Source organism: Jaculus jaculus, chromosome 16 (genome assembly GCF_020740685.1).
Source record: "Jaculus jaculus isolate mJacJac1 chromosome 16, mJacJac1.mat.Y.cur, whole genome shotgun sequence".
Classification (NCBI taxonomy): Eukaryota; Metazoa; Chordata; class Mammalia; order Rodentia; family Dipodidae; genus Jaculus; species Jaculus jaculus.
The window spans coordinates 36,544,111-36,566,241 of record NC_059117.1 but is presented as its reverse complement, the minus strand read 5'-3'; the positions used below and the strand labels follow the sequence as shown (position 1 = coordinate 36,566,241).

At 41.8% G+C, this 22,131-nt stretch overlaps 2 protein-coding genes across 6 annotated transcripts in view; both read right to left on the bottom strand.

Moving 5' to 3' along the window:
- The window catches only part of Stk31 (serine/threonine kinase 31), a 107,111-nt gene extending 102,908 nt beyond the window's left edge, over nt 1-4,203 (bottom strand). The window contains exons 1-3 of the mRNA XM_045135938.1: nt 4,154-4,203; nt 500-546; nt 368-420 (exon numbers count right to left, since the gene is read on the bottom strand). Of these exons, the coding sequence (XP_044991873.1) occupies nt 368-420; nt 500-546; nt 4,154-4,203 (150 nt within the window). The remainder of the gene's footprint in view (nt 1-367; nt 421-499; nt 547-4,153) is intronic.
- Nucleotides 4,204-7,794: 3,591 nt separating this feature from the next.
- Fam221a (family with sequence similarity 221 member A) overlaps nt 7,795-22,131 on the bottom strand; it is a 36,354-nt gene continuing 22,017 nt past the window's right edge. For 2 of the 5 annotated variants that reach the window (XM_004652809.2, XM_045135941.1), the window contains 3 exons: nt 20,313-20,420; nt 16,578-16,660; nt 13,325-13,539 (listed from right to left, as the gene is read on the bottom strand). In XM_004652809.2, the coding sequence (XP_004652866.2) occupies nt 13,471-13,539; nt 16,578-16,660; nt 20,313-20,420 (260 nt within the window). In that variant the 3' untranslated portion in view covers nt 13,325-13,470. Of the gene's footprint in view, nt 7,820-13,324; nt 13,540-16,577; nt 16,661-20,312; nt 20,421-22,131 lie in introns of those variants that run through there. The other 3 variants (XM_045135940.1, XM_045135939.1, XM_004652811.2) reach the window with 3 other exon arrangements.

Below are 22,131 nucleotides of genomic sequence, written 5' to 3'. Positions count from 1 at the left end.
CTGGCCTGGAATTCACTATGCAGTCACAGGTGGCCTCAAACTCATGGCAAACCTCCTACTTCTGCCTCCTAAGTGCTAGGATTAAAGGTGTGCACTGCCACACCTAGAGGTTTGTTTTTTTAAAATATTTTATTTATTTATTTGTAAAAGAATGACAATACAGGCACACCAGAGCCTCCTGCCACTGCAAATGAACTACAAATACATGCCCTCACCACTTTGGGTACTGGGAAACTGAACCCATGCCATCAGGCTTTGCAAGCAAGTGCCTTTAACCACTGAGTCATCTCCCCAGCCCAGGTTTTTGGTTTTGTTGGGTTAGGGAAGGGGAAGGTAGGAAAGGGAAACCAACCAAGTTTTGATTTACCTGGGCCCAAAATGTTACTGCATCTTCTACATGACTTCCAACCACATCTTCAACTAAAACCAAGTAACAGGACAAATAAAATTAGAAATTAATCAGTATCACTTAGCCCCCAAGATAATTTAATGTCATTACCTTTATTGTACTGTACATCTTCATCCATTTGGACAATTTCTGAAAAACTAACAATTTAATACTTTGAATTAGGTTCCAATAATGCACCTACTAACAACAAATAAAGGCAGCCACATAATGTACAAATTCTTCAAGTATTTGTCCTCATGAAGTTACCAAAATTTAAACTCTATAGTAAAATGACCACACATGTATTTTTCCCACAACTAATTTTTAATTTGTGTCGGGAGCCATAGAGCAAAAGCCTCTCCATTTTGCCTGGGCCTGCTCATAAGCTGACTCATTATTCAGAAAGTTGGTCCATCCAGCTTTCTGTTAGGTACTTCTGGAACGTTGGTCAGCAGACTGCTTACAGAATCTTATCGTTTGCAAAAGGCCTGTTTATGGTCAGGATGTGAAGCCATTGAGGCAAGATTAGATGAACACCTAATTAAATCCCCTCTTGGTTTCCTGAAATTCCAAAGCCCTAAATCACATCAGCCAGCTTATTCCCCCACTTTTCTTCCCCTATATAACCACTGTGTAAAAAATAGACTCTAGCCGGGCGTGGTGGCGCACGCCTTTAATCCCAGCACTCGGGAGGCAGAGGAGGATCGCCATGAGTTCGAGGCCACCCTGAGACTCCATAATTAATTCCAGGTCAGCCTGGGCTAGAGTGAGACCCTACCTCAAAAAACCAAAAAAAAAAAAAAAAAAATAGACTCTAAGGCCTTGACAAACACCTAGCATGGTCTCCTTTTTGGGTCTGTTTGCCTTTTTACACCCAGGTTAGCTTCTCCTCGAGTCCTTGTTCAACTCCCCGCTGGCAGGGACAAATTTGTTCTAAACACATTTTAAATTTGAAATTTCAAAATCATTTCTATTTCTAACATCTTTAGCCGAACTTTTACATATTTACACTGAAGATAATTCACATACACACAAATTTTTGATCACTTACATAAGGGACTACTTAAGAAAAATGTGCATATTCTCAAAAAAAAAAAATAGTACCCTCTCAAACAAGAGAAAGAGTTCCATAATGGAGACAAAAAGAAACACTGTAAATGCTTAAGAGTGGTAACTTATTTTATTTAAAAGGTACTCCTAGAATTAAAAACACTAAGGAATATCAAATTTCACCTATTACCTCAAAAATCATCTTATTATATGATACACCTTAACTGAAAAACATTTCAAAGAAAACATCTACAACTTTACAATTTTATTCTCAACATACTGGAATGGAATATCAGTTTCTATTCATACATCTTAAAGGAATATAAAAATGGAAGGCTTATTTCAGGTTTTCAGTTCCAAATAATTTTATTTCCTTATCATAAAAAGTTATTTGCAAAGTCTGGCATGATGGCTCATGCCTTTAATCCCAGCACTCAGGAGGCAGAGGTAGGAGGATCGATGTGAGTTCAAGGCCACCCTGAGACTATACAGAGTCAATTCCAGGTCAGCCTCAGCTAGAGTGAGACCCTACCTCAAAAAAGTTATCTGCAGAAGATGTGTAATAACAATCTGACATGCAGTGAAATTGACATCATTAGCTAATATGACTTTTTCTTTCCTCCCTTTCCCCCTAACACTGTTCTATACACCAGAGTGCACAAAAATAGGGGGAAAAAATAAGCAAAAACCTTCACAGAACTGCCATTTTAAAAAGCAAACATTCTAGCTAGTGCATATTTTGTTTTTCAAAGATGTAGACTTTTTTTTTTTCCTCGGGGCTGGGGATTGAACCCAGGGCTTTGTACATGCTAGACAGGCACTCAACACTGAGCAGCATCCCCAACCAAAATACAGACTTTATTTTATGCATTTATTTGAGTAAGAGACAGAGAATGGTGTGCCAGGGCCTCCTGCCGATGGAAAGGAACTTCAAACACAGGTACCACTTTGGGTCTGGCTTTAAGTGGATACTAGGGAATCAAATGCCAGCTGTCAAAGTTTACAAGTGCCTTTACCCACTGAATCATCTCTCCAACCCCAAAATGTGGACTTTTGTTTTACAGCTTTTAAATAACCTAGGGATTAAAGGATACCAAAGTTTCAAATGCACTCAACTATGGAAAAGTTACCAACTCAACATGGAAAGGGGTAGAACTTATAAATATTTTAAACATTCTTATTTTTATTCACCTTAAAGGTTGCTTTTTTTTTTCAAATACACTGTCATCAAAATGTCTTCAAAACAAGAATTATTCAACATAGGTCAAAAGGCAGTTTTAAAACTGCACTGAGATACATGGAGAGATGGCTCAACAGCTAAAGGCACTTGCTGTGACATCTGGGGTTCAATTCCTCAGTATCCATTAAGTAGCATTAAGCAGCAAATGTGTCTGGCATACCTTTGCAGCTGCAGAAGGTACTGACTGGTCCTCTGCCTCTTTCTCAAGTAAATAAATGAAGATTTTCTTAATTTTCTGTTTATTTTTATTTATTTATTTGAGAGCAACAGACAGAGTAAGAGGCAGAGAGAGAGAGAAAATGGGCACGCCAGGGCTTTCAGCCACTGCAAGAGAACTCCAGATGCGTGCGCCCCCTTGTGCATCTGGCTAACGTGGGTCCTGGGGAATGGAGCCTTGAACCGGGGTCGTTAGGCTTCACAGGCAAGCGCTTAACCACTAAGCCATCTCTCCAGCCCAGATATTTTTTTAAAAAAAGTAAAACCATGTAGGAATTTGTTTGGGGAGACTATTTCTCTGGAATGCATTGGATCTTATACTTGGAAAGTGTTAGGTGGAAGAGGCATGGGAGACTCCAGCCCAGATATTTTTTTAAAAAAAGTAAAACCATGTAGGAATTTGTTTGGGGAGACTATTTCTCTGGAATGCATTGGATCTTATACTTGGAAAGTGTTAGGTGGAAGAGGCATGGGAGAGTGGCAAGGAAAATAGTATTAAAGGTGTGTGTCACCGCGCCCGTTTTTTTTTTTGTTTTTTTTTTAAGGTTCACAAGTTATTCTTGAAAAGTAGTTTTTGCTGAGCATAGCACGCCTTTAATCCCAGCACTCGGGAGGCAGAGGTAGGAGGACTGCCGTGAGCTCGAGGCCACCCTGAGACTAGAGTGAATTCCAGGTCAGCCTGGGCTAGAGCGAGACCCTACCTCGAAAAACCAAAAAAAAAAAAAAAAAAAAAAATTGTTAGATAGGAACTGTTCCTTTACCCACATTTTGCAAATAAGGATTACCAAATGGTGAGAATTTGAAATAGGAGACACGGGAGTCAGTGGACGGGGGTGGGGGGACGTGGGAGGGGATTTTGCTCCTGGAATAGTGTCTATACCTGGAAAGGTTGTCAATGAAAAGACAAGACACAATAAGCAGGAGAATTTGGAAGAAGTCGGCATCATGAAGCTCCTTCGCACTTGCTTTATGCGTGGTTTTGAAGGCTAAATGGGCAAAAGTTGCTGGAAAGCGAAGACACAACTCCACCCAAGGCGGCCTTAGTTATCGGCAAACGTCTAGACTGTGCCTCCTGGCACCGCACCCAGAAAGGGGTTCGGTGTCCCCCCGGCTGGGGGCGGCGGAGCGCAGCAGCGGCCTGCACGCAGGCCTCACCCCGCGCCGCCGCGCCGGGCCGGAACCCCGCGGCCAGCCACGACCGCGTCCCCGAGGCACCCCACGGCGCCCGCCCGCCCGCCAGCCACCGGACCGCCACTAACCTCACGCTCTCCGCCACACGCGCTCTAGCAAAGAGCCCCTGGCCCCACATGCCAAGCCCCGAGCCCGCCGCCGCCGCCCGCCGCGGCCCGCCGCCGAGCCCTGCCTTCGGCCAGCCGTCGCGCACGCTCGCTCTCTCGCTCGCCCGTCGCGTCGACGCTTACCACGCGGGCTTCCAGGGCCCGGAACCCGCTCTGCGCTTGCGCGCCAGCCGCTGCGCCATCGCGAGTCACGTGCGCCCGAGGCCGCCGCCCCGCCCAGAGTCCCGCTCTGCGCGCGCACAGCACGTCGCGGGCGGTGGGGGGGGGAGGGAGGGAGGCGGTGATGGGGATTTGTAGGCGGGCCCCGCACCTCTCGGCCAATGGCTAGTCCTTCTACAAGCCGTGCAGCGATGACGAAGACGAAGACGTAAGGTAAGGCGGTAAACGTGAGGTGGGCGTCGGCTGTTCTAATTTGTTCACACAGATTTAAAAGCGGAAATACTTGGCGGGCCAGGGCCTCAGCCGCTGCAGTCGAACTCCAAGCCCTCGCGCTACCTGGTGGCCGTGTGCGACCTTGCGCTTGCCTCACCTTTCTACGTCTGGCTTATGTGGCATCTGGAGCGAGATCTAACGTGGGTCCTTAGGTTTCACAGGCAAACACCTTAAACGCTAAGCCATCTCACCAGCCCCTACCATTCTTTTCTTACAGGCAGAGAGAAGAAAAATAATTGGGTAAGTGAAAACGACCCTCTTGGGTAGGAGAGATGGCTCAACCGTTTAAGACACTTGCTGGCAAAGCCTGATGAAGGGTTCAATTCCCCAGTGCCACTTGAAGCCAGATGTCCAAAGCAGTGCATGTGCCTGGAGTTCATTTGCAGTGACTAGAGGCCCTTGTGTGTCCATAGTACTTCCCCCCCCTCCCCTTTTCTTTCTCTTATGAATAAATAAAAAATATTACAAAAAGCCGGGCGTGGTGGTACACGCCTTTAATCCCAGCACTCGGGAGGCAGAGGTAGGAGGATTGCCATGAGTTCAAGGCCACCCTGACATGACAGAGTTAATTCCAGGTCAGCCTGGACCAGAGTGACACCCTACCTCGAAAAACCAAAATATATATATATATATATATATATATTAGAATAAAAAGAAAATGGGGCTGGAGAGATGACTTAGCACTTAAGACGCTTGCCTGCAAACTCACTCCCTCTCTCTAAAAGAAAATGGCTTTCTTTTAGATCAATAGCTTACACTCATTTTGCAACCCAACCGTAGCATCCTCATTTCTCAACATTGACAGGTGTTTATTTTTCTCATGGCATTAGGGGAAGGGCTTGGAAGTGTAGCTTAGCTCTTGGTCATGCACAACTGAAAATTATCCCTAATTAATTTTGTTGTTTTGCAATGCTGGTAATTGAACCTAGGGCCTCTTGCAGGAGTTAGTTTGCAGTGGCTGAAGGCTGTGGCATGCACTCACACACACTCTCTCAAATAAATAAATAAGAATATACACCCACATTAATTTGTAACAATTTTAAATATAATTTACATAAACCACATAACAAAAGTGTACACTAAATTAATTTTTCAAATTTGTAGTTGTGTATGTATAGGTGTGCCAGGATCTCTTTTACTTAGCTACAAAGAAGTAGGTTTCCATATGGCTTATTCACAATAGCTTTAATTTTTTTTTTTTTTTCAAGCTAGGGTTTCACTCTAGCCCAGGCTGTCCTGGAGTTCACTCTGTATTCTCAGGATGGCCTCAAACTCAAGGTGATCCTCCTATCTCTGCCTCCCAATATATCTTTAATTTTGATTAACCCTCCTCCCACTTCCTCCTCTCCTCCATCCCTTGCCCTGACCCCACTCAGACCATTTTGCCTGGTATTCTGCCCTCTACTTACATAGCTACTGTAACCTCCCTTAAATCCTCCCCCTCCTTCCTCCCTCATAGTGTCTTCAGTGTTGTTTTTTAGTTTTGTTGCATTAACTCTCTGGAAAGATCATTCCAATTTTATTTACTTGGGGGCCAAAAATGCTTGAGATAGCTCTCCAAAGAAGCTCTGACCCTGAGCTGAGATTTTGTTTCAATTTTATAGTTTTCAAAGGCGAGGGGACTGGTGAGTGAACAAACAAGATGTGGCAATTTCCATATCAGTGATTTATGTAGTCAGGCCACCCTAACAATGGACTTCGTCTTACTTTATTTTAGCCTAAACTGTCTTTCCTTTTTATCATCCTTCTGGGCCATTCTGGACACTTCTCTCTTTGGGATTTTCCATCTGCTGGCAAAGATAAATTGAGCTCCTCAGCAATTAATTTTTTTTATTTTTTTATTTTTTAGTTTTGAGAGAGGCAAAAAGAGAAAGAGGCAGAGGCCGAGACAGAGAAAGGACACTCCAGGGCCTTTCACCCACTGTGAACGAACTTCAGAATATGTGCACCCTCTTGTGTGCATGTGCAACATTGCATGCTTGCGTCACTGCACATCTGGCTACATGGGACCTGGAGATTTGCACATGCATTCTTAGGTTTCGCAGGCAAGTGCCTTAACCACTAAGCCATCTCTCCAGCCCAGAAGTTCTTACAGCAACTCAGTGAATCGGTTCAATTTTTAGCTTCTTTTCTACCACAGTTTAAACATTTAGATGTAGTGACAGGCTTAAATGGGTTTTTAAAAATATTTCTATTGGTCTGTTTATCTGAGAGGGAGAGAATGGGTGTGTCCTGAGCCTCTAGCTAATGCAAACAAACTCCAGATGCATGCCATCACCTTGTCTATCTGATTCATGTGGGTACTGGGGAGTTGAACCTAAGTACTCAGGCTTCACAGCCAAGAGCTTTAACTGCTAAGCCATCTCTCCAACCCTTCACTGTGGTTTTTATTCACATTTAATCATCTACTGAATAAAAATGTTGAGCGTCTTTGATGCATTTTTATTTTCTATACATGTATCCCTTTCTTTCGATACATATATCTTCTTTGCTGGAGTGCCTGTTCAAACTTTCTTCCATTTTTAAATTGGATTTTCCTATCATTGGCTTTTGTTCTTTGTAATCCATGAATATAACTCCTTCAGATTTTCAAATATTTTCTCCCACATTATGGCTGTCTTCTCATTCTCTAGCAGAGTATTTTAAAGAACAAAAGCTCAGGGACTGGAAGTACAGCTCAGTTAAAGCACCTGCTTAATATGAGTGAGGGCTGGAGAGGGCCTTGGACTGGGTAAGTTCAACTCCCAGCACCCATGTGAAAAGTTGGCTGTGGCCACACATGCCTGTCACCCCAATCCTGTGGGAAGCAGATACAAGAGAATCACGGGGCTCACTGGTCAGTCACAGGGCCCACTGGTCACTCAGTCTGACCACAAAACAGAATCTGCAGGTTCATTGAGTGACTCCATCTCATGGACACGGGAATAGAGAGGACAACAGTTAACATTCTTCTCTAGCTTTGTGTGCATGCACACATCTCTGCACGCACACAGCTATACATGTCGCAGAAAACTTTTCTTCTGAATTGATGAAAACCCACATCATCATCCCAGATAGGGCACAGACACAGAAGTAGTTACACCAAAACAAGTTGGTGAGTCAATGAGTTTATTAGGATTACTTACAGAGCAGGGTGAGGGATGGCCTACAGGGGCAATGTAAATCCCAGAGCACTGTTGAGCAGTTTCATCCCATCTAGGACGAGGGTACGGAAAGTATAAGAGAAAAGCAAAAGAGAACATCAGACTTGATCTCTACAGGCAGACTGTTTAATGAGAGAAACAGCGAGGGGCCTCAACTTTCCTGTGGGATGAAGGCTGAAACACTGGGCCAGGATGGGGTGCAAGCTTAGGAGGAGGATACTAAGAAAAAACAGGCTGGACCTGTGGTTTCTGGTCCCTCAAGGCTTCCTGAGCTGAGGGAAGTTTAATTTATCATCTGGGAGTGGACAGGCCTCTCAAAGCCATGCTTCTCAAGTTCTTTTATTGCTTGCTGGTCTTAGGGACAGGTAATAACTCTTTAGTTTCCTCTAGTTTTCATTTTAACCCTTTCATATTAACCCTTCAATGAGAACCTCCCCAAAGCCACTTAGGTGGAGCTCCCTAAGTCAGGATTACCCCTGAAGATGTTCTTCCCTCAGCCTCAGAGTGAGGGCACACTTACAGACATGAAAACCCCTAAGCAGCCACACCATGGAGAAGACTCATCCCATCCTGGATGGCAACTGCCCTCCCCACAGCCACTTCAACTCAAAAGCAGCTGCATCACGGCAAAGCCCATCCAGCATAGGTGACACAGAAGTCTGGAGCACACTTCCTGAAGTAGCCTGTCATCCCCAAGCAGTTGTTCTCCCTTTACAATAAATAGCCTTAGGGTGAGGTCAACAACCTTGACAGACTTGTTGACTTCCTGAGTCTCCTGAGTTTCCTTCCCTCCAACCAAGGAGTATTTCAATTGCTACATAACACTGGTGAAAGTCTGTCCCTCAACAGTTATTTATGACTCCAATAACCTTGGAGAGTGATCTGTGACCTTTTAAACTTTAGTAACCCCTCTCTCAAACTTCTTGACCTCATGACTCCTTCCTCCCTTCAGGAGGGAATAATTTAATTTAGAGGAAGTTTGATCTGCTTATTTATTTATTTATTTGTTATTTTGGTTTTTATAGGTAGGGTCTCACTCTACCTGAGGCTGACCTGGAATTTACCATATAGTCTCAGGGTGGCCTCGAACTCTCAGCTATCCTCCTACCTCTGCCTCCCAAGTGTTGGGATTAAAGGTGTGTGCCACCACACCCAGCTACTCTGCTTTTAAAAAATATATATATATATTTATTTGAGAGAGAAAGAAAGAAAGGAAGAAAGAAGGGGTGCATCAGGGCCTCCAGCCACTGCAAACAAACTCCAGACGCATGCACCACCTTGTACATCTGGCTTACATGGGTCCTAAGGAATTAAATCTGGGTCCTTTGGCTTTGCAGGTAAGCAACTTAACCACTAAGTCATCTCTTCAGCCCTTGCTCTGCTTTTTCTTTTTCTTTTTTGTGCTGGGAATTCAAACCAGGCCAAATAAGTTTCTGGTTAATTTTATTTATTTGAGAGAGAAAATAGGCACTCCAAGACCTCCAGCTGTTGGAAACAAACTCCAGACATATGTGCCACCTTATGCATCTGGCTTATGTGGGTCCTGGGGAATCAAACTTGGGTCCTTTGGCTTTACAGGCAAGTGCCTTATCTGCTAAGCCATCTCTCCAACCCATGCAGTTAATTTTTATAAGACGTGAAACATGAACCAAAGGTCATTTTTTATATATGAATATCCAGTTTTTGATCATCATTTATTGAAAACACTATCATTTCTCTAGCGAATTGTCTTTGCAACATTGTCAATGATCAATGGACCATCTAGGGGCAAGACCATTTCTGAATTTTCAGTTATGCTGAACTCTGCTTTTTTTTTAAACTTCTGCAAGTCTTAAGTTTTGTAAGTCTTTAAGATACTATTAAGCTGCATTCCAACAGTATTGTTTTTCAAAATGGTTTAAGTTTTATAGTTCCATAAAAATTGTAGCCATTTGTCAATGACCACACATGTGCACACATGCACACATGCACGCACATACACATACAATTCTGCTGACTTTTTAAAATTAATGTAATGGGTGTCTGAGAGTGATACAGCCTTATCTCAATTCTTTTTTTCTTTTTTTTTTTAAATTTTTTATTTATTTATTTCAGAGAAAGAAGCAGAAAGAGAGAAACAGACAGAGAGATAATGGGCATGCCAGGGCCTCCAGCCACTGGAAACAAACTCCAGACGCATGGGCCACTTTGTGCATCTGGCTTACATGGGTCCTGGGGAATCGAATCTATATCCTTTGGCTTTGCAGGCAAGCGCCTTAACAGCTAAGCCATCTCCCCAGCCCCCTTATCTCAATTCTTATGTGGGCTTAACTCGGGAAGTGCCAGACTCCCAATGGTTACCAAAGCTCTATTGAGTCAACGACTCCAGGTTCTTTATCTCTTGGACAGTGAAGGATGAGTTACAAAGAAAGCAAGTTTAGAGAAAAAGTTTAATATTGAGTTTATTGAGAAACAAAAATTAAAAGCTGTCTGTAGCAGAGAGGGGTCCCACAGCGTAGGTTGCTTCTGGATGACTGTTGTCTTGGGGTTTATAAGCCTTTCTGACAAGGAATTAAGTTGATCTTTAAAACGACTCCACTGAGTTATAAAGATGTGTAGTTCTGACTCAATCACTGATTCCCATGAGGTGTTCACAAGTCTCCTTTCTAATCAGAGAAATGGCCATAGTTCCTCTGTCTCATTGACTGGGCAGGGGAGGGCTTTGGGCACACACCTGCAAGCTTTGCAAGGGAGAGGCAGAACAGGATCAAGGATGGCAAAGCAAGGGGCCCTTCACAGGGGCCGGCTGGCACTGTGCCCAGATCTCTGTCCTTCCTCTTAACTTAAAGGCGTGCACCACCACACTCAGTGTTATTTACATTCTTTAGTATCTTTTTAATATCTACAGAATCTATGGTAATATCAAGTCTCGTTCTCAACATTCACAATTTGTACCATCCTCCCTCCCCCACCCCTTCTCCACACACTTATCAGTCATGGTACAGGTTCACTGGTTGGAAAACAAAACAAAACAAAAACCTTTGGGCATTGACCTTTTTTTTTCTGCCAATTTCAATTTATGATTTGGTATTTACTATTTAATCTTTCCTATCTAGTTCTCTTTGCTCTTCCTTTTATTGGCAAATAATAATTAAACAGAATTGCTTTGGTTGTGACATTGTTATACATGCCTATCATGTACTTTGATCATATTCACCATAATTGTCCCTTACTTCACCCCTCCCCCATGTCCTTCTTGTTCCTGATAATCTTTTCTAGATTCTACACAAGAAAACGTCTCTCTGAATAAACCTATTTCACTTAATATCATGACCTCCCATTCTATCCATTTTTCTTGCACTTAAAATTCATCTTCAGTGTGTTATTTTTCTAGTTCCATAAGATACTGGTTGCAGTCACTAATTTGAGAGCTTTCTTTTTTATTGATTAAGGCATTTGGTGCTATACATTTCCCTGTAAACACTGCTTTAGCTACAGTACAATACTGTTTTCATGCTCATTCAAAAAAGTACTTTTAGGGATGGGGAGATGGCTCAGTGCTTAAGGCACTTGCCTGCAAAGCCTAACGACCCAGGTTCATTTCCCCAGTACCCACTTAAAGCCAGATGCACAAGATGGCACATGCATCTGGAGTTTGTTTTCAGTGATTAAAGGCCCTGGTACATCCATTCCCTCCCCCTCCCTCTTCTTGCAAATAAATAAAAAATTTTTGCCGGGCATGGTGGTACACACCTTTAATCCCAGCACTCAGGAGACAGAGGTAGGAGGATTGCCATGAGTTCAAGGCCACCCTGAGACTACATAATGAATTCCAGGTCGGCCTGAGCTACAGTGAGACCCTAACTCGAGACACCAAAAAAAAAAAGAAAAAAATCACGTAATTTTAATACCCTTTTGATTATTTTCTTTGACCCATGCACTATTTAGACATATGCTTTATAATCTTTAAACATTTGGAAATGCTTCAGATGTTGTTATAGATTTCTGATTAATTTCACTGTGGTCAGAGGACATAATATTTATTACCTAAATCATTTTAAAAACATGGATAGGCAGAGATTGCTCAGTGGTTAAAGGCTGTTGCTTGCAAATCCTGTTAGCCAGAGTTCAGTTTTTCCCAGCAACCACATAAAACCCAATGCAGGGCTGCAGAGATGGCTGAGCAGTTAAACGCTTGCCTGTGAAGCCTAAGGACCCTGGTTCGAAGCTCGATTCCCCAGGACCCACGTTAGCCAGATGCATAAGGGGGCGCACACATCTGGAGTTTGTTTGCAGTGGCTGGAAGCCCTGACGCGCCCATTCTCTCTATATATATATGCCTCTTTCTCTCCCTCTCTCTCTGTCACTCTCAAAGAAATAAATAGAAATGAACCAAAAAATTTAAAAAAAAAAAAACAATGCAAAGTGGCACGTGTATCTGTGATCCCACAATGTACCCTTGAGTTGACCAGGTGCTCAATCACACAGGATTTCCTGAAGAAGCTTATGAAATGTATCCCAAAATTTCCTAATCAGCTCATAGAAGGGGGAACATTTATATATTGGCTTCCACCACCCATCATTGGTCAAGAATAGGTCATCAGATCCTCTATATCTTTGAGATGCACATGTATGATGCAATGTGGTTCTTAGATGGGACAAGCCTGAGAGCCAGAGGATCCAAGCGGAAGACAGCCATCTCATAGGCCCAATTCAAGCTGTGACTACATGGTAAGGGGCTTTCAATGTAAAATGTCCCCCATAGCCTCATGTGTTCTGATACTTAGTCCCCAGCTGATGGTAACTTGGGAAAGTTGTACAGCCTTTGGGAGGTTGGGGCATAGTGGAGGAGCTCTATCACTGGGGCAGACCCTTCAGGTTTATTAGTCTAGCCAACTGGGAGTGGAGTCACCTCACTCAGACAAAATTTTCCCTTCCTGCTGCTGAGATGTGGTGGTGTCAGCCAGCTTCCTGCTCGTGCCAGGCTCTCCTTGCCATGATTAAACTGCCCCTCAAAACTGCAAGCTGAAATAAATCCTTTCCTCCCGTAAGCTGTTTCTGGTCGGGTGTTCTGTCCCAGACACAAGAAGGTGAGTGAACACGTGGTTTCCCGTATGAAGTTGTCAGAAGCCTGCTTGGCGAGTTTTACAGCAGCACTAGTGCACAGGAGGAAGGCTGAGAGGATTTAAAGTGCTATATAACAGGTGTCCAATACACTTATATACAGTGGGCAAGGTTGCAAAACAATGTAAAACTTAGCTGAAGTCACTAGGGAAAAGATGCATAAAATAGTTTTTATTGAAAACATAAATCAATATTCTAAAGCTTGAAAACAAAATTTAATATCATAACTTATTGTTTTCTGTGAAAAAATACCCTTACATTTTGTTTAAAGCCTTTAATGACATCCTTAATTTTTTTAATACCCTATAAAAGTTATATGATGATAAACTAAAACTATTTACTGTATTTTCAGGGTTCAGCTCATGAAAATAACATACTTAAATTTTTAAGAACTTTTTAAGAAATACTATACTTGCATATATACACACACATATAATGTGAATTTTTACAAAAATAATATGTAATTTCATTTATTTCAATAAGTTAAGTAAATATTCAAAAAGACATATTTATACAGTAAGAAAGTATATAAACTGAGAAGAAATGAACCATATTATTACATTTGACTAAGCAGGAAAAGATATATCTGTATGGCAGACTTCATGAAGGCTTTGTTGCTGATGGCAATGGAGCTTTTCCTTTCTGCTTGGAAGCTTTTTCCATTTTGATCTGTAAATTTAAAACACTTATTGGTATAACTGATAAATCATTCTAAAGATTGCACATGTTTCATTTGGATGCATGCCTTATTTAATGTTCTGTTTTGTTTGTTTGTTTTTTTCAAGATAGGGTCTCACTCTGGTCCAGGCTGACTTGGAAATCACTCTGTAGTCTAAGGCTGGCCTTGAACTCATGGTGATGCTCCTACCTCTGCCTCCTGAGTGCTGGGATCAGCATGCCCAGCTTGGACACATGCCTTATTGACTAGCACAGCCATGACAGTTATGAAGCTGCTGAATCCTGAAGCCCAAACCTGATCAATAACAGGACAGGACTGCTTATATTCAAACGGTCTGATTTTGCCTTCACAGAAGCTAAATAAAAGTAATCCACAAGTGAATATTGCCTTAGAGAAGGAAATAAGTTACCTTATGTTGTCACTAAAATATATTGCTTAAAAGCCTTGCCATACATCCCACCTATGCCCATTTCCTGTGGAATTACAGAGTACACAACCCACTTGGACCATGGCTAGCACAGGGACTGCTTGAAGGGTATTTATTGTCCTATGATTCTCTTTCTATAATCCCCGTTTCCTTCCTGAAGATCTCCTCCTCCATTAGAGTTAAAATTGAAGAAGCACACATATCCTAAACAGTGGCTGTCTAACGTTATAGATACTTATGAACCTTTTCCATGACATGAAAGACCTCAGCTAGCCCAAGCCCACCCACTGCTCAGCACCACTCTGCAGAAGCAGCACCAGCATGTGAAACCGGGCCTTCTAGCTTTTAAAGTGGCAGAAATATGATCAAGAAACAAGGAAGATGGATATGCTACCTCCTGGCTGTAATGACAGCACTCAAGGTAGAGGCAGGAGAATTACTACAAATTTGAGACCAGTCTGATCACACACCAAGTTCCAGGCCAGCCAAGCTACACAGACCCTGTCTCAAAAAAAAAAAAAAAATTAGGGATGGAGAGGTGGTTAAGGCACTTGCTTGTGAAGCCTAAGGACCCAGATTTGATTCCCCAGTACCCTTGCTAAGTCAGATGCATAGATTGACACATGTGTCTAGAGTTTGTCTGCAGTGGCTAGAGGCCCTGGTACACCCATTCATTCTCTCTCTCTTTCTCCCCCCACCACTGCCTCTTAAATAAATAAATAAAATATTTTTTAATCAACTAACCAAACAAAAATAAATAATTTTTTTAAAAGAAAGAAACCCAGAGAAAGGCTGGAGGTGCAGATCAGAGAGAGAGTACCTACCTGACTAGTAAGTACAAGGCCATGGCCTGAAAGGAAAGGACAGAGGAGGAGGAGAAGGAAGGAGAATGAAGAGAATGGGAAGGGAATTAGGGGGAACCTGATAAAACCAGTTTATCCCATCCATCAAATTACAAGTTAAAAATTCCAAAATAAAGTCAGGTTAACCTCTGTCAACCATTTCTCTCCTCTTTGAGTTGGCAGACCACCTCATTCAGAACCAGACACTTCTACTACTCTCACACACTGCATCAGTCAACAGGTCACCTGGTGGACTCCAATTCTAAGGCAAACTCAATAGGATTTTTACAATCATCACACAAAGAAATGGATTTCATAATGGCATTTCCATGCACAGTTTGTTCTGCTGATCCTACCCACACACTCCCCTCTCTCATCCCATTGTCTTCTACCTGCTAGTCCTCCTTCTCACTCCAAAGCCCTCATTCGGGTTTTTTTTTTGTTGTGTTTTGTTTTGTTTTTAGTAGAAGAGCATTCAAATCCTACTTCTCTCAACAAATATTTGGGGCAAATTATTTACTTAATTTTTTTATTTTATAAAAACCAAACAAAAAAATAAGCCAGGCATGGTGGCGCATGTCTTTAATCCCAGCACTTGGGAGGCAGAGGTAGGTGGATCACCATGAGTTCAAGGCCACCCTGAGACTATGTAGTGAATTCCAGGTCAGCCTGGACTAGAGTGAAACCCTACCTCAAAAAACCAAAAATAAATAAATAAATAAATAAATAAACAGGGCTGTAGAGATGGCCTAGTAGTTAAGGTGTTTGCCTACAAAGCTAAAGGACCCAGATTAGATTCCCCAGGAGCCATGTAAACTAGAGGCACAAGGGAGCACATGCATCTGGAGTTTATTTCCAGTGGCTAAAAGCCTTGGCATACCCATTTTTCTCTCTCTCTCTACCTGCCTCTTTCTCTTTCTCTCTCTCTCAAATAAAATAAATAAAAAGAAATATTTTTTAAATTGTACTTATAAAAGACCAAACACAATATAATTACTTCTCATGATTGTTCTAAAAGCATACATCAGAAAATTATATATATATCATATCTATTGTATAAAGATATACATATTTAGTAAACATTCAACAGGTTGGGTATGGTGGCACATGCCTGTATTTGAGAAGTAGAAGCAAGAGGATCAGGAATTCAAGGTCAGCCTCACCTACATGCTGAGTTCAAAGTGAGCCTGGGTTACATAAGAACCTTTCCCAAAAGACATCAAAAAATGAAAAATAAATAAATAAATAAGGTACATGTAATTCAAGATTCATATAACTCATAAATATTGATTGTTGTTGATGTTTACTATTTTTTGAATTTAATACGTAATTTATAATTTATGAAAAAAATCAACTACTATATAATCCATTCATGATATCATATATATCATTCATTAGTCCTGTTTCTGCTTGAATTATCCTAAACAAGACTCAAGGCCTAATATCATCTATAGGAGAAACCTCTACAATTTTTTTAATGTTTAATTATTTATTTATTTGAGAAAGATTAGATAGAGAAAGAGAGAGAATGGGCACGCCAGGGCCTCTATCCATTGCAGATGAACTCCAGACACATGCACCACCTTATATATTTGGCTTACATGGGTACTGGGGAATCAAACCTGGGTCCTTAGACTTCACAGGCAAATGCCTTACCTACTAAGCCATCTCTCCAGCCCTATAAATTATTTTTAATGATGTTGCACATTCAAAGTCTAATCTTTCTGTAGTATTAAAGTGAATTTTCTCAAAAACTTACCCTTTCCTGGTATCGTCTTTCAAAGAAAGCCATGTCATCCTCTTCAGGTCTCCTTAAGGAAGACATTTGAGAACTTGTACCTACTGACATAGAAGAAAAAAATCTAAGTAATATATCTGTATTCCCTTCAAGAAATGAACAGAAATCACCTAACTGTCCCTAATATCTAATTCTTTCATAGAAAGAATGCCATCACAAGACAAAAGTAACTTTTAGCAGCAAGTATTCTCCACTCATCTGGCTCATATTAAATAACACCAAGTATATTCTACTTAAGAGTGTTCTTTCTCTCTCCTCCCTTGCAAATAAATAATAAAAGATATTTTTTAAAAAAAGAAAGAAAAAATGGGGCTGGAGAAATGGCTTAGCGGTTAAGGTGCTTGCTTGTGAAGCCTAAGGACACATGTTCTACTCCCCAGACCCCACATAAGCCAAAGGTGAGGCAAGCACAAGGTTGCACAGGCCCACTAGGTAACACAAGTGCCTGGAGTTCTATTGCAGAGGCTGAGGCCCTGGCATGCCAATTCTCCTCTTTCTCTCATTCACTCTCTCTAAAATAAAAAATAAATAAATAAATAAAAGAAAAGAAAAGGGGGCTGGAGAAAATGGCTTAGCAGTTAAGGCATTTGCCTGCAAAGCCAAAGGACCCATTTTGATTCCTCAGGTCCCACATAAGCCAGATGCACAAGGGGGCACATGCATCTGGAGTTCATTTGCAGTGACTGGAAGCCCTAGCATCCCCATCTCTATAAATAAATAAAATATATTTTTAAAAAAGAAAAAATGGGCTGGAGAGGTGGTTCAGCAGTTGAAAGTGCTTGCTTGCAAAGTCTGGTGGACCGGGTTTGTAAAGTCACATGCACAAAGTGAATTAGAGGGCACCCTAAAATGACATAGTGAATTCCAGGTAAGCCTAAGCTAGAGTGAGACCCTACCTCAAAAAAAAGCCAAGGAAGGGGCTGGAAAGATGGCTTAGCAGTTAAGGTGCTTGGCTACAAAGCCTATGGACCCATGTTTGACTCTCCAGATCCTAGTAAGCCAGATGTATAAAGGTGAGGCAAGCACAATGTCACACATGCCCACTAGGTGGTGCAAGCATCTGAAGTCTGATTACAATAGCTGAGGCCCTGGCACACCAATTCTCTCTCTCTCTCTAAAATAATAATTTTTGAAAAGCCAAGGGGGAAAAGTAGACACTTGTTGTATCCCACTATGTTATAATGCTGTGATTAGAAATCTATGCCATACTGCATGAGATTGCACAGCAGTACACACAGTTGAGGCTTTTCTATAGCTTTGTATAGGAAACCATAGTAATGATAATATCTGCTTTGAAAACTTCCCAAACTAAAGCAATTTTCGCCAGTTTTCATGTTCAATTTGTAAAAATAATCATTAACCTACATGCTGAAAGGAATTAAAATTGTTTCAGTAGCGAAGGCCTAGCTTTCTTTGTAGTTACTCTATAAACCTACGAAAACACGTTCATCTGAGTCAGTACAGGTGAATGCCTTCGTGAGTCTTGTCACTTACAAAGCAAAACCACCTGCGGCCATGTTCAAGTTTCCAAAGCAGGTGAGTTCACCCTCGGCCACCTAACTCCAGACAACCAGCAGAGCCTGCTATGTGATCACCCTGAATACTGGCAACTACATAAAAAAAAAAAAAAAACCCCATATGCTGTGTTTACTGAAAAGGAGCTCTTGAGGACTGTGGCCACTGCATCCTGGAGGCCACAGACCTTTCTTTGAAATTCAGGAAAAAAATAATTCTGCATTTGGGCAACATACTGGTGTTGAGAAATCAAACTTGCTCCTTTCTACTAAGGAAACTAACTACACCTGCCCCCACGTCTCAGCTGCCGTTACACTCACTCGGTCAAAACTGAAGCGTGATGCGGTAATTACATCAGTCTTAAAAGCTGCCACCATTGAGTGGTGGTTTTGTTTTCAATTTTTCTACAGTCTGCATTTTATTATTACCTCATTATTTTTGTAAGCAAACAAAATCCTTTGTGTGGGCTGGGGGCTCAGCAGTTAAAAGTGCTTGTGTGCAAAGCCTACTGGCCCAGGTTCAATCCCCCAGGACCCATGTAAAACCAGATGCACAAAGTGGTGCATATGTCTGGAGTTCTTCTACAGTGGCAGGATGCCTTGGCATGCCTGTTCATCTATTCATATTCTCTCTACTTCTCTCCCCCTTCCCCAATGAATATTTTTTTTTAATTCTATGTAGGGCTGGAGGAGATGGCACAGTGGTTAAGGTGTTTGCCTGCAAAGCTTAACAACCCAAGTTCAATTCCGCAGTACTTACATAAAACCAGATACACAGCAGCTGAAGTTATGGCATGCCCATATTCTTTCTCTCTCCTTCTCTCCCTTCCTCCCTCCCGCCCCCCCCCCCATTGCAAGTAACTAAATAAAAATAATTTTTATTAGTTTTATTTATTTGAGAGCAAGAGAGAGAGAAAGAGAGAATGGGCATGCCAGGGCCTCCAGCCACTGCAAACAAACTCCATTCACATATGCCCCCCTTGTGCATATGGCTAACGTGGGTTCTGGGGAATCAAGCCTCGAACTGGGGTCCTTAGGCTTCACAGGCAAGTGCTTAACCACTAAGCTATCTCTCCAGCCCATAAAAAATTTTAAATCCTCTGTGAAGAATGTAAATGTACATGAAAAACACAAATAAAACTCATTTTGAGGGGGAGTTTCAAGGTAGGGGTTCACTCAAGCCCAGGCTGGCCTCAAACTGACAGCAGTCCTACCTCTGCCTCCAAAGTGCTGGGATTAAAGACGTGTGTTCAAAGCTAAACCTCTCCTTTACAAATATTAAATGCCTGAGCTAGAGAGATTGTTCAACAGTTAATAGCACTTTCTCTGCAAGCTGAGGATATGAAAAGGCTTGAAAGACAACTGGAGTTTGAGTCCCAGGGCCCACATAAACAGCTGGCTGTGGCCATGCACATCTGCAACCCCAGTTCTGTAGGGAGCCCAGACTGGAAAATCACCAGGACTCACACACAGAAAAAAGGCAAGTAAGACACTCCAGCTCAAGTAAGAATGAGCAATCAATGGTGGGGGCGGGGGGACAAATCAACATTCCCCCTGAACACTGCAGGAAAGAGAACCCAAACATGGGTAAGCATGGGGGATACCAAATGTGCATATATATGTGTACACACCACACATGCACGCAATTAAATGCCTAGTAAGCCACACAGCTCAGCTGCACCACATCTGGCCAGCATGTATGAATCTCTGGGTTACATCCTCAGCACTACCAAGAAAAAAAAAAGTATCTGTCTTCAATGTTTTTATTCTATTTTGCAATAAAGGAAATATATAAAATTGTGTTTTAAAATAAGTTCTAGTTGCTCTTAAACTTTATCAGTGATACTTAGAATTTAAGACTCAGGAATAGACACCCTTGGGGAAAATCCAAAGTACCAAGAAAATCCGCCCACTAGAGGGCCCTCTGACTGAAACAACAAAACAGGGAAAACCAAATTACAATATTATCATATACCCATAATTTTCAGATTTAGTTATTTTACCAAGCCCAAAATGAAGCTGCTTGCTTTTTAGTAGTGCCTGACTAATATAAAAGAAGGTGAAATGACACTTAAATTGAAGTCGAATTGTGGTAATGGGGAAAGGAGAGAAGCCCAGAGCACTAATCTAAGCGCTACAGTATTGCTGCATCCACAGGTGTTTCTCGTTCTAAATGCATTACCATCTGCTAGTGTTCTTGCAGAAGAACTAGATGGTTCCCTCAATGCTTTCAGAAATGGGTGGTCCATGGCAGTAACTGGCGCGTCTAAAACTTCAACTGAAGGTGCACCTGCAAACAGAATATGTGGAGAATGAAAACTTTATGTATAAAGATACAAACAGATTATTTCTTTTTAAAATTTTTTTATTTTTGTTTATTTGAGAGTAACAGACAGAGGGAGAAAGAGGCAAAGAGAGAGAGCGAATGGGTGCACCAGGGCCTCCTGCCACTGCAAACGAACTCCAGATGCATGTGCTACCTTGTGTATCAGGCTTACATAGGTCCTGGGGAATCGAGCCTCAAACCAGGGTCCTTAGGCTTCAAAGGCAAGTGCTTAACTGCTAAGCCATCTCTCCAGCCCCATAGATTGTTATTTCTAATGGGAAACAAATTAAAATCTCAATAGAATCATTAGGAAAATCTTTTGTTTTTTATTTCTTTTTCTAGAAAAATCCTTTAAGATGGACATTTTTAGCTGGGTAGTGATGCAGCCTATAATCCCCTATGCCTGGGAAACTGAAACATTAGGGCAATACACTGGAACCCTATCTCAAAAAAAAAAAAAAAGAATACTAACTTTATTAACTTTATTTTATACAAGGGCAAATGGCTAAAGAAGAATTTCTGTATTTCTCAGAAACCTGTTCCACATGGAAAAAATATTCTGCAATAATATAACTGTGAGCAAAATACTAACACTGATCCAGTCACAATGCATCATCTCTGGCTGGCAGAGACAGAACAAGTGTATTATCAACCTATTCTTTACCAGAAAATCATCTAAAAACAAAGTGTGAAAAATAAAGACGAAAGGTCCTTCTTCAAAAACTTGGGGAAACATCTACTACCCCACACCACAAACTACAAAGTCCAACTGCTAAATGCACTGACTCTTAGACCAAAAGGCAAGAAGCTGCGGAGGAAATATAAAACTGCTCTATCTTCTTCACAAGCCGCTGCCACGGAAAACTTCTGAAAAAGAACTAATGATTTTGACAGCTAGTCCTCTCTCATCATATGCACAATCCAGGGACCACTGCTCAGTCTTCCCGCTCCCGTGCACACCACTCTCTCCTGTGGCAATGAAACAGAAGCAGCTCAGGTCTCATCGAGTATGGCTTGCTGCATGAGCTTTGGGTCTCTCATGCTCAGGACTTGCTTAATTCATTATTTGGTTTCCTGGTCCAGATTCTATTCTCTGCCAATGCTTGTCACTCCCCATATTGAATCCTCCATTGCTGGGGACCCATCTCTAACTCTGCTGTGGGGTCACCTGCCCCTCACTATGACAAATGCTGTGGCAGACCCATTATCTAGCAGCTCAGCTGTTTGCCAACCCTTCCCTGAGAGCTGGGAATCCCAGCCAGACATCACCACTGGCTAGAATTCCAAAATGGCTAAGAGAATAAGCCTGACCACCTCTGTGTCCCCTGCCCTGACACAGGACAGAAACTTATGTATCCCCTCTCCTCATTCAACTTTCCTCACCACCTGCCCTTCCCTCTGGGACCAAGATGGAAGGTTTTCTTTCTTTACCAAGTGAAGGTACTTAAGGGATAAAAATCCTAAAATCCCAAATAGGCAAAGACATTACAATTACTATCTAGAAATGATATGAAACTACTAGTCATTACATTAATCAAAAGAGAAAAGGGTCATAAATTTTGGAAAAGTAGATGCAAGAATGTCATTTTTATTATGTATATGTGTGTGGGTGGGTGTGCATGGCATATGTATGGAGATCAGAGGACAACCTTGGGGTGTGGATCCTCTTCTTCCA